This window comes from Vulpes vulpes, chromosome 14, assembly GCF_048418805.1.
Source record: "Vulpes vulpes isolate BD-2025 chromosome 14, VulVul3, whole genome shotgun sequence".
NCBI classification, from domain to species: domain Eukaryota; kingdom Metazoa; phylum Chordata; class Mammalia; order Carnivora; family Canidae; genus Vulpes; species Vulpes vulpes.
This window is the reverse complement of record NC_132793.1, coordinates 62,058,835-62,076,863: the sequence shown is the minus strand read 5'-3', so window position 1 is coordinate 62,076,863 and position 18,029 is coordinate 62,058,835. Positions and strand designations below refer to the sequence as shown.

General features: G+C 41.1%; 1 protein-coding gene across 2 annotated transcripts in view; it reads left to right on the top strand.

The window, feature by feature from the left end:
• The first annotated feature begins 2,921 nt into the window (after nucleotides 1-2,921).
• Nucleotides 2,922-18,029, top strand: part of FAM81B (family with sequence similarity 81 member B) — a 50,742-nt gene continuing 35,634 nt past the window's right edge. For both annotated transcript variants that reach the window (XM_025993024.2, XM_072735210.1), the window contains exons 1-2: nucleotides 2,922-2,980; nucleotides 16,065-16,308. In XM_025993024.2, coding sequence (XP_025848809.2) covers nucleotides 2,937-2,980; nucleotides 16,065-16,308 — 288 coding nt within the window. In that variant the 5' untranslated portion in view covers nucleotides 2,922-2,936. The remainder of the gene's footprint in view (nucleotides 2,981-16,064; nucleotides 16,309-18,029) is intronic.

The following is an 18,029-nucleotide window of genomic DNA, read 5'->3' as shown; positions in this document are numbered from 1 at the left end:
AAAGTGCCTCCCGGACTCCAGAGGAACAGCCGAAGGAACCTGATGGCCCCCTTCCTGGCTCAGTCAATGACCAAGAAAAGAAAGCAAGTACTTTTAGACATTCATAGCAAAAGTAGAATATTTTGTTCAGCTTCTTTAAAGCTTAGCATTGTTCAGAGAATTCTAAGGAGTCCTAGAAGAGTTGTTTTTCTTTTCACTCTACCTACATTTCTTGTTTGCTCTGCTTTGACAAAGTGACTGATGACCACGTGAGCTGAAAAGAGAAAGGGTCTCAATTTGTGAATACATTCGTTGGACTGACAATCTGCAGGGCTAAGTAGGAACAAAAAATTGATAAATATTTTCTATAAAGATGCAAAAGAAACTAAGATAAATTCAAGATAGAGGCTTTATCTGTCAAATGGAAAAGAGAACAGCTAAAGAGGTTTCTTTTATTGGTACTTGTCATTAATGAAAAAGAACATTCAAAGCAGCAGTTTTTTTAGACCTCACCAGGGATGCAGCCTCTGGTGATAAAAAGAGAACTGGAAAGCTAGCCCAGTATCCAGCACTGATTTTTGCTCTCTGTTGGCTGTAGCACACACTGGCTGTGCAACTTCCAGCAATTACTTAACCTCTCCGTTTCCTCTTCTATGAAATGGGCTAATTAGGCCAATCATACAAAGATGCAAGGTTTGAATGAACCACTAAGATAAAGGTTATGGCAAGTAAAAGGGACTCAGTCAATCACTATCATCATCATCTAGATGATCTGAGTAAGTCTGCTACTTCTCTAATCCTCAGAGTCCTCACCTTTAAAAATAATCCTCTTAAATTCTTTCTGCACTAAAGTAGCATTTCAGTCAAGACAATGATTTCCACCTTATAGAAGGTCATATATGTCAAAGTATTTTATAGGCCTTAATTAAGCCATAAAGGAACACAACATTTTAAAGTATTATTATAAAACAGGTGAAAACTGACATATGTAAAAAGTCGGTGTTCATAGCCACCGATTTGTTTGTGAGAATTGTTATATAATTACATTCTAGCTTGAAGGAATAGGGATGAAACATAGCTGCTTCCTATAGTCAATTAGTGAAGATATAAAACTTCACATACTCTCTTAGACACATCAATAACTGCATAGAAGAAAGAGAAAACAAGTTGGCCTCAGTGTTAACAGCTTTTACTCTCTCTAGACAGTACGATTGCAAGAAGAATTTTCTTTTTTCTGTATCTTTTCTGTGTTTTTCCAAATTTTCCTCCATTATCAGGTTTAACATTTGTTACTTTAAGAGTATGCAAGTTGTAGCTGTGCTTTTTTTTAGAGGACTATTTACAGTCTTCAAAATAAGATTTAAAAATAATATAAAAGTAAAAGATATATACATCCAACTGCTTCACTTGAGAAGGGGGAAGGAGACAATAATCCAGTAATTTAATGTCCTTTGACACAATATTCAGTCTTTTATTCCAAAGGGGGAATAAAAGGGCTACTAGGTGTCAAACATGTGAGGCCAGGGAGCAGCCAGTTGCTTGAAGGAATACCACAGACAGACTCAGGCCAGGGTCGCCATGGAGGGGTGAGAAGGGAAGAGCTGGCATTGAGTAGGCCAGCATTCCAGGACCCAGTTCTTTTCCAGCTCTAGACTGGAGTCAAAACACAAACCAGGGTAGAAGGCCCAGTCATGCTCTCTAGATAGTTAGGATTGTTTCCATAACATGGACCCCTGGGTGCTCAGTGGATCAGTGTATCCATCACTAGAGGAAGACCTCACTTCAGAGCATCAGACCCATTGCAGACCCCACTTAGCAATGGGGAGAGAGGGCCTAAAGCATTATCATGGCAGTCACTGGCTCCATTTTGAGCAGCCTCAAGCCTGTCCTGGTTGCCCACCACCAAGCAGGCAGGATCAGAGAGCCTACCTATTGTCATGGGTTATTTATTAGCTCCTTATTAATAGACTTACTTTTTTTTTAAAGTTTTATTGGAGGAGAGAGCTTTCCAAGTAAGTCTCTTGGGTGTTAAATTAAGAAGTAAGGAGTGGTAGTTTCTTAGGCATTTGCAAAAGGAATGATTTCTGTATGTGGATCTTAACTACTCTACTAAACCAAGAAAAAATGTCCCAGGAAACTATTTTGTTCAAGTTTTAAACTGAGGAGGAGTACCACTCATTCTCCCCCTAACTGAATCCAGTTCAGTGATGGGATATTAAAAAGAACATAAATCTGTGTCTGGCTTTTGATCTTAAAAATAAAGAACATTAGAGTTTAGAACAGTTTTAGCATATGCCAAACAGTGAGTGCATTTGGTGGTCTCTTTCCCCCTGGAAATGCTGGGAAATTATGAACTTTGATGCAAGGGGAACTTTCTAGTAGTACCATGTTACTGAATTAGTTAAGTGTTCATATGGCCAGCTATGTTAAATACTAGTAAGTTATGTACACAGCTGTGCTCTACTTTCATTTCTCATTGACTATAATAATCTGATATCCAGGCTTCTTAGAAAATAAAATTACCTGGGTAGACTAGCTTTCTAGTTTTGGACTTTGTTTTTGAAAAGTAATTGATTCCCCTCAGAAATTAACATATTGGAGTAAATTCACTCTGTGAAAACTTCTTTAGTAACTCAGCCGATAATCATTGGATATTCCACTTAAAATTGTTCTAAGAACAATCCATGGCTTTGACTTGTCCAGAAAGTTTTTCCTGACTGTGATACTAATCTATGAAATGAAACTCTCTATTATCTTTCTAGAGCTTGATTTTGGTTTTAGTTTCTAGAAATACAGATGGGGCATTGCAAGTTTGACTGGGATGATGGTCTACAGCATATATTTTGTTTAAAATTATTCATATAAAAATAAGATGGATAAGACTTACCTATAAAGTAAGCTAATGATACATTTTAAACCCATGACCTTTGTTTTAGGTAAGATTATCTCCCGCCACAATGTCAACGAAGAATTCTACAGATCTAGTTGAATACGTTGACAAGTAAGTCTGTAAATTGCAACTGGTTTTAAGTATTTACTACATTTAATGATTCAGCTAGAGATTAAAGTGCCTGAGATCTTTGAGTTCATCTAAACTGGTTCTCTGCTTTCAGAAGAGACTGCATTAAGCAACTTCAGAAGGTGAACCTCTCTGTGTTAGGCCTTTCTCATTGACAAAACAAGCCAATTTTACAGCCTCCTCTTTAAGTAATTTCCATAGGTTCCTATAGATTATGCATCATAGAATGACACATGAAAAGATCAGAGTTAACTTTGACTTTCAAAATACACTGAATACATCTATTAACATTTCATTATAAAAACTCAGAAAATTTTAAGCATATTAAATTAATCATCAGAAAATTTTGTTTATAGTGCCACACCTGGAACTCATCCAGGGAAGGTCCACAGAAGAGGGACAACTCTAGAGACTTAGAAATTTGTCATCGTATTGATACATGTACAATGTCCAAAAGGTCCTCAAATACCAGTTTGTAAAGTGGGATCACAGAGGCAATGCATAGTCTATTGAGTTGTTTTCTGTTTTGTATGTCAAAGGAGGATTTCATCTGTGGCAATAATTAACGTTTTTAGGGCACCTACAATTTCGTCTCAGGGCTTCCACTAATTGTCTGTATAGCCTCAGTCAGTCCCTTAATGTCTCTTGTCTTTGGGTCTTTCATTTGCCAAATGAAAAGGCTAGATTAGAAGCTCTCCCAGACTTCACTGTAGCTTTAAAATAATTCTGATCCTAAAATATACATTATGACTACAAAAGAAAAATTACAAGCAAATGAAATGAGTCAATGAGAAGAGAAAAATCCAAATACTGGATTTTCATTTTTTAAATATTACCTTTAACAATGAAGATGATAACAATTTTAAATTCACGAGTTTTGATCACAATCTGTTCACAAGAGCTTCCCTGATCCTTAGCCAATTGAAGTAACACGCCACAAAAACTTCAACCACAGAATTTTAGTCCCTCTTTTCATGCTGCCCATAACTTGTATTTGCTTATGTGATAATAAGGCCATAATTTAGGGAAAATGAAACCAAACAAGGGAAGATGATTTCTTTTATGTTTGAAAATACAATATTTGGATAGGTGACATTTTTTCTGAGTAAAGGACAATGAATGTGGTAATACACAGAAATAATCATTTCACATGGATATGCTAGCTAACTTTGCCATCCAAGGAGGGAAGGGAGACTTGTTCCTACCTGAATCTACACAGGACATAATGGAAAATAGAAATCATTCTTCAGATCTGTCAAATTCCAGGATGAACCCAAGTGGGTTTCTTTAGCTCAGGCTGCTGACCTACATCCCAGGAGACAACAGAACAAGTTCCTGGAAGACAGTGACGAACTTAAAAAGATATCCCCGGAAATTTTTGCCATTTCTTGGATTCCAGAGAAACTGAAATTAAGACAACAGAGATTCTATAATTCAAAACAAAAGTATAATGAGGATAATCTAGTCCCAACGTTCATTTCTACCTTGCTCTCCCCCGAAAGCCCTCTCTTGCAGTCTAAGCCATATGTCTAGAGCTTCTATGTTCCAGCTGAGATGGTTAGTTTGTTTTGTTTTAGTTTGGTTTTGATATTTCCCCTGTAATCTCCCAGAGCAGGCTGCAAGCTCCCAAAAGGCAGGGATTATAACCTTATGCTTTCTGATACCCCTACTTATCACAGTGCATTGAATTTTTAAAAAAAAAATTTTTTTAATTTTTATTTATTTATGATAGTCACACAGAGAGAGAGAAAGGCAGAGACATAAGCAAGCTCCATGCACCAGGAGCCCGATGTGGGATTCGATCCCCGGTCTCCAGGATCACACCCTGGGCCAAAGGCAGGCATTAAACCACTGCGCCACCCAGGGTTCCTGGAATATTGATTCCTGTGGAACCATAGTTGATAGGCTTCATGGAGAGCCAGGGGGGAGCAACTGAATCTGTAAGAGTCTGCTCGGTGCAGTGGACTCCTGGGTGGCTGATTAACTGGAAAAGCAAAATGGCACTCAGGCATTTCAATCATCAGTGTAGATACTTCCAACTGACATGTTGAATCCAATACAATAAACATAAAAAACAATTTTTAAAATGGCTGAATCCTTCAAGGCACAGCAGTCATTGAGCAGCAACAGATTTATTGATATACGAACAGGGTACTTACGCAAGCAAAGGTCATGATCAACTCATTGAACTGCCTGAAATATATATTACATATTTTCAGAGGCTCTGCTTTGTAAATCTGTAAGGGAATATTGATAGGAAATCCTAAAAAATGAACACCAACCACAACCAAAAAGGGTAAAAATCCAGCAACAAAAGCATAATACATACCCTGTGAAAAAGGTTTGGTGAGAGACATGCATCAAAAAGACTGGCAGACCAAGTGCTTTTCAGGGCTCTGCTCAGCCTCCGGCAGTTGGAGCAACACCCACACATTATTAGTACTTGTTAAATGTTAGGTCATATTAATAATCCATGGAGCAGGGGAAGGCGGAAAGCTTGCAATCAATTCTAGGACAATTATGGTGACACTCTAATAAAGGCAGTAAATAATTCTGATTGCCACATGTGTTCGTTGATTCACAAGGACGATGTGGCCAATGCTCATTTAAGCTTGATGGAATAGGAAAGTCCAAAGCCTTTTTTTTTTTCTTCTTCTTCTCCTTTTTCTGCTGTTGGAAGGAGCACTACACAGAGGCCAGGCACCTTGGGTCCACTCTTTTTTTTAAATTTTTTAAAATTTATTCATGAGACACAGGCAGAGGGAGAAGCAGGCTCCATGCAGGGAGCCCAATGTGGGACTCGATCCCAGGTCTCCAAGATCACACCCTGGGCTGAAGGCAGGCGCCAAACCACTGAGCCCCCCGGGCTGCCCTCCACTCTTGAATCCACCTCTGATTAGCTATAGGACCTTGAGAAAAAGAGAATATCTTTTCTTTGTGGGCAGTCTCTGTCTCTGCTATAAAAGGGTGGGTGGGGGCGGAGGCTTAGGTGCAGATGAGCAGCCCAAGTCTCAAGGGCTGTCTGTATTCACAGATCCAGATTTCATTTCCAGGATGCAGATTAGAGAGCTGCCTCTGTTTGCCACTTCTCAACTCTGTTCATAATTTCTCATAAACATTGTTTTATGTAATAAAGTGGCTAAAGTTTAAGAAAGCGTATTATTGCCCCCATGGGATTTAATTTTGAATAGAAAACAAATTCTGCTGATAAATCTCTTGATTTTTCTTCAATTGACCCTGCTAAAAAAATTTTTTTAAACCTCTGAATCATATAACTTCTAAGGTTTCTTCCATCCCTAAAATTCTTTGGTCTTCTAAAACTGGTTACTACCTTTTATTCACTTAACAAACACTTATCGAGCATTCACTATGTGCTGAGCAGTGTGCTGGGCACTTAGGGAATCATCAGGGAACAAACACAAAGACCCCTGCCCTCATGGAACTTCCATTCTAGAGCAGGAGGAAGAGACATGCAGGGTTCAAGAGCCTGTCAGGGCAGGGGCAGGCTCCTTGAGAAGTCAGATGTGAGCAAACCCCAGGAGATGAGGGGGTTGGCCATGTGGACCTGTGTGGGAAAAGCAAAGTCTCCAAGGCCAGGATGCTCCTGAGGTGGCTGAAAAGGCAAGGGGACAAAGATGGCTGGAAGGAAAAATGAAAAAGTATACACATAAAGTAGCATGCCCTTGGGCCAAGGAAATGAGGTTGGTTGGTACTGAGGAGTTGTGCAGGCTATTCCAGTACACATCTCAGGGATTTCTCAGGAGAACACTCTCTGGGAAGATAAGGGGTCTGGCTAACAGCCAGAGGATGCTATTGAGAAATTTGGATCCATAAAACTATCAGTAAGTGAAATGGGCAAAATAATACATGATTGATGATGATTTCTCCTTGTGAGTCGAATATAGCATCAGGGTCTGGGAAGTATTTTTTTTTCAAGGTTTTCTCTTACTATCACAGCAGATGTTTTATTGTCTCGTGATGCATTGCTTTTCTTTCTGCATGATGAAGACAGATATTTCACCTCACAGTACATGAGAAAGGAAGACAAAACCCTGGTGGCTGAGCTTTCTATGGGCTGGGTCATGTTGGGTTGGAAATCTTTTGGGTTTTCTTTGGCAATATCGTATCCATTCATGAGGGCAACTAGCTCCCAGGTAAGAAAGCTCCAAATAGTCTGCGCTGCTGCTGAAGGAACAAGCCCTCTGGGTTTGTTAATAAATTTTTTTCTGACATGGCAAAGCCTCTTGCACCCTGCGCAGCATCCTGGTCCCACTAACCATCTTCACTGTTAAAGCTCCCAGCTCTTAGCCCATGGTAATCTTCTCATTTCATCCTCTCAGTGACCCTAACAGGGGCATCATTATCTTGAAGATGAAGACCCTGGGGTTCAAAGGAGTCAAATTATTTGTCCAAGGGCATACAATGCTACGACAGAACCTAGATTCTTTTTTTTTATATAAATTTATTTTTTATTGGTGTTCAGTTTGCCAAGATATAGCATAACACCCAGTGCTCATCCCATCAAGTGCCCACCTCACTACCTGTCACCCAGTCACCCCCACCCCCTGCTCTCCTCCCCTTCCACCACCCCTAGTTCCTTTCCCAGAGTTAGGAGTCTCTTATGTTCTGTCTCCCTCTCTGATACTTCCCACTCATTTTTTCTCCTTTCCCCTTTATTCCCTTTCACTTTTTTTTATATTCCCCAAATGAATGAGACCATATAATGTTTGTCCTTCTCCAATTGACTTACTTCACTCAGCATAATACCCTCCAGTTCCATCCACGTCAAAGCAAATGGTGGGTATTTGTCATTTCTAATGGCTGAGTAATATTCCATTGTTTACATAAACCACATCTTCTTTATCCATTCATCTTTCGATGGACACCGAGGCTCCTTCCACAGTTTGGCTATTGTGGCCATTGCTGCTATAAACATCGGGGTGCAGGTGTGCCGGCGTTTCATTGCATCTGAATCTTTGGGGTAAATTCCCAGCAGTGCAATTGCTGGGTCATAGGGCAGATATATTTTTAACTCTTTGAGGAACCTCCACACAGTTTTCCAGAGTGGCTGTACCAGTTCACATTCCCACCAACAGTGCAGGAGGCAGAACCAAGATCCTAACCCAGAAATCTATGTCTAGTTACTCCAAAGCCTATTGTCTTCACCACTCCTCTATCCACATCGCCTGCCAGCTATCTTCTCAGTGTGTGTGTGTGTGTGTGTGTGTACCTGTGCATGCACACACACGTGTCACCTGCAGGTCATCTCTGGTGCATGGAAGATGTGATGCAACCCTAGATTTCTGATCTTCCTCCCCGTGGGCCCCTGTGTGAAGTGTGGCCAGCCCGGACTCACAGCATCTCAGCTGTGCCCAGGAGGCACTTCCATCAGCCTCAGGGCAGCCTCTTATTCCTCTCTAGCACCTTTTAGATTCCATCTCTAGTCCCCCAGCCTATGATGGGCAAGACCCTGGGTGTGGGTGGACACAGCTATAAGTCCTGGGCATGACCCACAGCACCCCCACACTGGTCAGGCCAGGGGCTGCCCAGATGAAGCTGAGCGCCTCCTACCCAAGGAGGCTGTCTGCATTCTTGCTACACCTAAGAACTTCTGCTCAAGTGAGAGAGCTGTGCTGAGATGAAGATGAGGCCAGACTCAGGTCCTTAGAGCAGAGAGGGAGCTCATTCAGCCTCTGGGCCTCAGAGGGGACCCTGAGAATTCCACAGAGAGATGTAACTGGTAATTACATAACATATCCTGAGAAAACACAATTTAACAGGAAGAGCTACTCGTTAGTCTAAGCACAGTTGCTCTGATGTAGGAAAAAGAGCAAAATACACAGGTTAAAATGTTTCCCAGCTGAGTTATTGCCAGTTTCCAAGCCTCCTTCTCCTTCTGAATTGAGGAAAAAATCTCACCCATGTACTTGTGGGGGATGAAATGAAATAATTTTTATGAAAGTGACAGGTTGACTAAAAGCATCATATGGAAATAAGATTGTGTAATAATAAATTCCTCACAAGAGATATTTATGGCCTCCCAATTGGAGGTTAGAAGTCTGAAATCAAGGTGTCAGCAGGGTTGGTTTCTTCAGAGAGCTCTGAGGAAGAATCTATCCCATTCTTCTCAGCTTCTAGTGACAGCTAGCAATCTCTGGTGTCCCCTGGCTTCTAGATGCATCACTTCAGTCTCTACCACCATTTTTACACGGTATCCTCCTTGTGTCTCCATCTTTACATGGTCATCTTCTTATAAGGGCATCAGTCATACTGGATTATGGACCCACCCTACCCTTTCATCCTAAGTAAATACCTCTGCAATGACCTTATTTCCAAATAAGGTTACATTCTGAGGCACTAGGAGTTAGGACTTCAACATATCTTTTTGTGGGGATACAATTCAGCCTATTAGTCCATCTATTAATTACTAATAATCATAATAAGAACATACATATATGACACCAACAGTACCAAGCACTTCAAGTACATTAAGTAAATTGATGTCTTTCAAGCAGTTGGGTCAGGCAAGAGTCATGACCTCCAGAGGACTCAAAGAGCTCTCTTCTGAACAACTTAAGGAAGGTTAAAGATAGTAAGTGGTGGAGACAGCATTTGAACCCTGGTCTTCAAACTCCAAATGCAGTGTTCTTCACCCTGGAGACTCACATATATAACACGTACATGCCCAATATTAGCAAAGCAATAATGGAAAAGTGTTGCAAAAGCACAAGTGATAAGAACTCCAAATATCCTCAAAACAATTTGTTGCTACGGTTTACACACACTTTGCCTGTAAGTGTAACCCACACAGAGGCTCGGGAACATCCGAATGCCTCTCGCTAGAAAGCCAGTCACAACAAGTGCAGCATTAATTCTGTAGTTTTATTGAAATTTTTACTAACATGAGGTGTTTGCCTCATAAAGTATAGAACTTTTTGCTAGAAACTATCCACAACCAGTCTTCTTCTCCAGTCTCTTCTCAGCTGTGTCCCTATTTAGGGTCCCGTCCTTTCCAGGCTCCTCCATGCAGACCTCCCACTGGCACAACCCCACTGGCTTTGGTCTGCCTCTTCCCAGACTATCCCCATCACTCTGGATTGCCTCCCCTATGGCCCTATAACACTCAGCATCGTGTAAAAGTCAGCAGTGGAGGCTTCTCTAGCTGCCAAAATCCATCTGCCAGGGTGGTTTTCAGACATGAGCAACAGAGAAACTACAGAAAATGTATCTTCAATATCATTGTTCCTCATTGGCTTACAGGTTATTTTTGTGAGGCACCAAAATGTTCTGTAAAATTTCCACTTTATGTGTCTGTGTGTGTGTTCTGCAGGACTCTATGCACCAAGAAGGGAGCTGGTGATAATAGATCTCACAAAAATGAAAATTTTCTCCAGTTATGCTCTTCATTGTTCTAGAGAAGGGCTTCCATTTTCAAATCCTTGCGTCTTGAGTATTACAGGTTGCCAAAATGGTTATCAGAACCTCCCGAGTAAATTTAGTGCTCTATTCACAAGAACAGAACACGCAGAGAAGTGAGAGGCTCTCTGTACCGATGCATCTGCCAGCAACAGCACAGCTGGTGCAAGTCACACCGAATCGCAGAGAAATAGAACTCAGAGTTTGTGGAAAATCTGTTCACATTCAGTTGTCAGCTACATAATCAATGATTTATGTAAAGCCCAAATAGCGCTCTGAAAAGGCCCCTGGGAATTCTTTCTCCTGTGGTTAGTAACTCCATCTGGACTAGTCTGGAATATCCAGTCATTGCTTTCCTGTCACAGTTAAATTTAGATAGAAGGCCCACTGATACAATAGACTAATAAAACAGTGGATTTGGCTTTGTTTCTAACTTACTGAAAGAATCCGAGTGGCCACATCTTGTTATTCAGTTTTTAGGCATTTGGATGATCTGATGCGTTGAACAATGATATCAGGAATCTCTCTTGGAAGATTGAGAATGTTCCTATGTGTGTGTTGCTAGTTGTTGATTTTAGAAATGTCAACTGCAAAACAATGTTACAGTAATGGAAGTGGAAAAAATACACAAGTGCTACATTTATCTTGCAGGAATCATGTAAAAAGAACTAAACGGAGCATTATTTGGGGCTTCATTAAGCATCATTAATAAATAATAAAATTCCCAATTTATAGTAAACCTTAAGCATGAAAAGAAATCTCCAGAAGTAATGCTCTCCACTTAAGTATAAAATAACTTCTAAAGATAAACTTTGAAAGCTAAAAGAAACCATAGAGTCCATCATTTATAGGTCACTTAATGTCCCCATGGTTGCAGGAAAATACATGTGCATAGTATCAGGTGCTGCCCTTCAATGTGCCAAATCGCAACGTCATCAAGGCCAATCATGACAGGCAGGACTACAGATGGGCATCTGAGCAGGGGTGGCAGTCCTGTTCCCCTGGTCCCTCTGCTGGCTTAGATCTGCTTATTCCTCGTGCTCTTTCTGGATACAATCTCACCTCCAGAGAGTGTGTGAACGCGGACTCCTCATAGCCCTGCAGCTCTAGGGCGCTGGTTTCACCACCCCCACCATGTGCCTATTACATGAACCATAAAGAACTTAACAACCATACAGCCAAGTACACCTGTTAGCCCCTTTTAAGATGAATTCATTGAAACACTTGACCCGGGTCACTGATGCACATGACTGGTCTTAAATAAATCAATGATGCTCAATATTCAGGAGACATTTAGAAACACCGAAGTGCTTATTTAAAATATGTATTCTTGCTGTGTCCCTCTCTACCATCAAAATTATGATCTAACAAATCTATGGTAGAGCCAAGGGATCTGCATGGTAACAACTTCCCTCCCTTCTCCACCCCCATGATACTAATTCAAGTTTCTTTTTGAGAAACACAGAATTACACTAAGCTCCTTCAGGAACAGACCATTATATATTATGCATGGACTAGAGTAGACATTTAGTAAATACTGATATATTTTTATTCCAACTGTCATTTTTATTGGTAGATTATTAGACATGGATACAGTGCTTTCAGCGACACATAACACAAAGTCCAACCAAAATGGTTGATTAGCTCACATTTTTAAAAATCTAGGGTTTGGTTCATTTAGAGGCTTAACATCATCAAGCAGGTGTTTTCTATCCTTCCTCCCTGCCATCCGATTCTCCCTCATGATCACAAGATGGCTTCAGCAGTTCCAGACATCACGCACAGACATGACAGCTTCCAGCAAACAAGGGGGAAGTTTCTTCTTATGTATCTCTTCTTGAAAGCGAAGAAACCTTAGCCAGAAATCCCACAAGAGGTTTTTCCCTTTCATCGGACTGGCCAGGGTTGCTTCATATGCCCCTATTTAAACCAGTGGAATCTCAACCTCGAAGAATGAGACCACCATGATTAACTTGCCCCCTGCACCAAGGACATGGGCAATGGGAGGATGAACCAAAGCAGGCAGAAGCAGTGGGGTTGGGAGGGTGGCTATTAGGAGTTAACCACGAATGCCTGCCACGCTGAGAACACTTAAGAGCATACAAATACTAAATTTTGACAGGAACGCAGCATAACTTACAAGTATCTGTATAGAATTGTAGACTAGGGACCAAACACTCTTTCACTGGTACATTCAGGCTGAAGATTGTGCAGAGGTCAGAAAGAAGCCCCCACTCAAGGAAGATAAATCTACAGCCTGCCACTAGGCTATGTGTCACCATCAGCAGGGCCTGACATCCTCTTCCCTTCCGCCTGTGACTCATACTTCCATCCAGGGAAGCACCGTCAGCATGTTGGGGCTTTAGAGGAATGGATTTTAGATATATACGAGGTTCCATTTGCAAATTTTCCAGAACATTTTTGAGCCAAATGAGTGGAAGAGGGAATTTAATGAAAGCCTTAGCAAAGCTTTGTTTCCCAGAGGTGCAAGTGAAAGGAAAGATGAGCCTCACCCAGGCTGAGGCTACTTGGTACTGCTCAAGAGAAGAAACTAAAACCCTTGAGGCTCTCACACCTGTGGCTTTATGGCACCATCCCCCCCCCCCCCAATTTCCAACAATTGAAAAGTCCAGCTAGAAAAACCAGTCAGTCAATAAATACTGACTACCTACTACATGTCAGGCACTCCCCTCAGTGTTGGAGACACCGTGGAAAACAAGTTAGATAAAGCCCCTGCCCACAGGACGCTTTCATTCTAGCGATGGAAGGCAGAAAATAGACACAAGTAAGATAATTTTAGATAATGACAAATGCTGGGGAGAAGATGACATGGGGTGTTATGCTAGACAGTGCTGAGGGGAAGACTTACCTGAGGAAGGGATACTGGATTTGAGACAGACACCATGAGAAAGAGGCGGCAATGAAGTGACTGCAGGGAAGAGCATTCCAAGTGGAACAGCAAGTGCCTGGGCTCTGAGTCAGGAACTAGTTCGGCGAGGACAGACGGAAGATTCATGTGGTTGAATGAGAGAGAATGGATGGATGAGTGGGAAAAGCTGAGGTTGGAAATGAGAGCAAGGATTTTATTCTCAGAGGATGGATAAGCCATTGGAGGGTCTTAGACTTTTAGAAGACCACTCTAGCTGCTGGTGGAGGGTGCACATTTTGCTCAGACACAGAAGTAGAGGAGTTAATAGTGGCCAGGACCAAGAAAGGAAGAAGGAACTCAGGAGGGAGTGGATATGGACCCCAAGGACACCTCCATGTCTCCATGTGTCATTTCTGCTTCCAGGCCATTAGCTTACAGGAGTAGCACTAATCAATGCTTCCCCTGCTTCTGCTTATTATCTCTCGGAATTAGAGGAACATAGAAGGGTTAAGCTTAATATTTAATTCTGGAGCCTCATAAATGAATTTCAAATTTTGACCCCGACATATCTGAATTCTGTGACCATTCCTTCTGTCTGGTAAATTTCCTCATTCCGGCCTCCCAAACCATGAGTTCCTTCCTCAGCCATTTCATCTGTCATATGTATCCCATCTTTTTTTTTTTTTTTTCATTTCAACCATTATAGTTTTTACACCTAATATTTTTTTAAGATTTTATTTATTTATTCATGAGACACAGAGAGAGGGGCGGGGGGTGGGGCAGAAACACAGGCAGAGGGAGAAGCAGGCTCCATGCAGGGAGCCTGACGTGGGCCCTCCATCCTGGGTCTCCAGGATCACGCCCTGGGCTGCAGGCGGCGCTAAACCGCTGCCCCACCAGGGCTGCCCTACACCTAATATTTTTTTACTTGTTTACTTTTCCATGTTTTCCACTTTTAAAAAATTTCGTTCTACTAATATCTTCCCTCCTTTTAATGTTTATTGGCCTTTGAAAAAATGTCTTGTTGCATATAACCTGGTATTTCTCTTATGTAGGAATCTAAAATCTAGCAGATTATTTGTGGGCTAGTTGGTTTTGGAAAACACTGTGCTTCTCAAAGGTCTTGCTGTTTTGGCCAGTGAGTTTGTTTCCTGGGGGTTGTGAGCTCCAGTAAACTCAGGATGCAGGGTTTGGATGAGCACCGGGCACAGGAAAACCAGGATCTGATGGACCACTCCTCATCCTACAAAATCACTTGTCCTCTCAGGTCTTCACCTTTGCTCCTCAGGAAGAAGTAACTTTAGGAGACCAGTTGCTTTCCCTCTTCTGGGGCCTGTGAGTAGGACGGTGTAAAAACAAATGCCCAAGGTCAATTTTTCCTCACGTTTTTTGTTACTGTTGTTTCAGCTTCTTGCCAATGCAGGTCATCTGCCTTGTCTGATATGACTCTTGAGGACACTTAAAACTAGAATCTGAAATTTCACACAAATAGAGCATTTGTCCCAAGGCTCATGAAGGGGAAGAAGCAAAATCAGAGCTACACCAGTCCTTCTTCCCCACTGTATCTCCCACAGGCTTGTTGAGCTATCTCTTGCCCCCAGACCCAAGTAGCCATCTGACTGAGGTTGGGTTGCCCAGGAAACAGAGATTGGTGAACAGAAGGTTCAAATGGAGTGCTCCAGCATCACTACGGGGAAGGGAAGGGGAAAGAATTGGGAAGAAAGTATCATCATACAATTCCACAGGGAGCTCTGAAGCTAGGATGGTCCTTCCAAGTTGCTCTGAGATAGAGCACGTGTGCCAGTCCTTCATACATTGACCAATCACTAATGTCAAGCTGCCCCAAGAAGTGGACATTGCCCTGGACAAGGTGACTCTCTTCACGGAGACAGTACTCCCAACACTTGGGGGAAATGTCTCTCCTCCTTTAAAAGGGAATTAGGGGGCACACCATGGCACCTACTCCACCATCACCCTACACATTCACCGGTTTAAAATGGCCGCAGCTGCCAAGGGTTTTTTGGGGATTTTTTGTTTGTTTTTTCTTTTTACAGTTTTCTAATTTTCCTTTCTAGATTATCCAAGGTTTTAGGAGGAATTGAGGACAAGAAGCCAGCAGTCATACTAGGTCAGCATTTTGGTCAAGACTCAGGAAATTTTACTCCTGAGCTACTGTGTAACTCATTTCCTTTCTTCAGAGATGAGGTCACAAAAACAAGCAAAGTAAATTCAATAAAGAAAAATACAAAACAAAAGTTGCTTGTCCTTCAAGAAGCCTATCTGTGAAGGGAAAGAATAATACATTAATACCAATAGGGGATGTCAGCATCTTGCATGTTTCTTTACCAAAATACTAAAGAGATCTAGCGTCTCCAATTTCTTTTTCTAATTTACTGGGTTTACTTTTTCACTAAACTGATTCTTTTGTAAATCTCTGCCTTTGATCTATTATTTTTTCCAGCTTAGAAGGCAACACTGTCCTCAATGTGGAATTTTCAGGTATTGAATTTATGTAGATCCAGCTTGGCTTGTTAGAATATTGGGTAAAATATAGGAAACATGAACAATGCATAATGTAAGACCAAGGCAGAAGTCAGATCTTTTTCCTGGATGAGACACAAACCAAGATTCTAACCAGGCAGGTGCTTAGAGTCCTTCTAAACTTCCAAACTTCTCCCAGGTGAGACAAGACTGGTGTAGAAGTGAAGATGCAAGTTCTGGGTCTGGCTCCTCCAACTCATTCTTGTAACACTGCTGGTGTTGTTTCCTTTTCCTGACCAGGGGTCATTCTTTTCTTCCTGTGATTCCAAACACCAACAGAAGTCATCTAGAAGACAGACTGAACAACCAGGAGCGTACCATCGCCTTTCTCCTTGAACAAGCCTTCCGCATCAAGGAGGATATCTCTGCTTGTCTTCAGGGAACACATGGCTTTCGAAAAGAGGAGTCGCTTGCCAGGAAGCTCCTGGAAAACCACATTCAGACCATCACCAGCATCGTCAAAAAACTCAGCCAAAATATTGAGGTAGTTCTTTATTTTCTCTATGTTGGCATCATTGCTTGTCAACGATTGTCAACCACCAATACCATCTTTCACCTAGAGAAGTCAATCACTATGGCTTAAGCTTAAATGATTATAATGTGTTGCCCCAGAGGAAAACAGTTCAACTTTTCAACTGCTCATTTATGCCAAAAAGTAGAAGGAAATTCTATTCAAAAAGCATTTAATATCTATTCTGTGACAGCAGAGAGAATTGTTTAACAATATGTCAGACATTGTGCTTAGGTGCTCATTTTAATCTAAATCTCCAAGATTCTTTTCATGTAATCATTTCAAATAGTGGTTTTTATAATGATGGTTCATAGACCCATCACAGTCTGACCCCAGTAATCTGTCTCCCCATCTCCCCCCCCCCCCCCCCCCCGGTCTTTCTTTCACTGCAGCCACACTGGCTCCCAGCTCTTTCTGGAACATACCAAACATGTTCTGGCTTCAGGGCCTTGCCACTTACTACTCACTCTGGCTGAATCATCTTCCGCTAGACATTCCTATGAAATGTTCATTTCCTTCAAGTCTCTGCTCAGCTATCATCCTATCAGAGAGGATTTCCTTGACATTTCTATAAAATAGCACCCTTCCCCACCAGCAGTCATAATCTCCCTTAAACCTTACTTTTTAGATATCCATAGCACCTATCCATCTGATAAGCAAACTACCATAGTCTGTATTTATTAATTGCTTGTTTTCTCCTTCTAATATATAAACTCTGTGAAGGCAAGGATTTTGTTTTCTTCATCACTAAATCCCACACCAGATGGCAACAGAACTTGGTAGGTGGTTAGCACTCTACATATTTCCTGAATGAATGATATTCAAGGCGTTAAAGGAAAAATAGTTTCTGATCAAAGAAGAAATTATCTGGGTTAAACCAAGATAAATAGGTTTTTTACTACAGGTCTTTCAGTATTCTTAAAGTGCCAATGGGCCTGATGAATCTGGGTTAGCAACTTTCAGGTAAGGATCCCAGAGACTGATTACTTTTGAGGAAACTGACTAAAAGTTTGCAGAAGGATCATGAGATTTGATAACAATGTCTTCCCACAATAAATATCTTCTTTTACTATCAGAGAATATAGTGGATTTGACAAACAAACAAAATTCATGCAATTAACTCAAACAATGCCTTCCTTAGCACTATGTTTATAAGGCTAAGGACATCTATAATTTATTTTCCATCTGTTGGGTCTGGCAAACACCATAATGCATTAGAGGGAGTATAGATTAAAAATTAAAATAAGATTTTTAAAAATCTTAGTGAACTTTTAAGAGATATTTTATTGGTATTTAGCACATACTGAACTGACCCCAGTGCTTAAAAAGTCAGTGAACTTCTCAAAGTGGTCAAAGGTGTTTCTAGGCATACTAGTGTTAAGAAAGTGACAAGAGGTTAGTGGCTCAGTGCCTTTAAGATGATGACAAAATCAAGTACAGCGCTAGTGCTAAATTAAGAAACCAATTTCAAAGTCAAAACTTGTTGGTAACTGAAAAGAAAATAGCATTCTCAGAAATATCAAAAATGCTTCTAGGCTTCTAGAATGTTCTATATTTTGATACAGGTGGTTGTTACATGGTTGGTTACATTTGTCAAAATCCATCCACATATACACTTTGATTCTTTTAACACCTATGAATTATACATCAATAAAATACTCTTAACATTAAGGGGGAAACTTTTCCAGATCTCC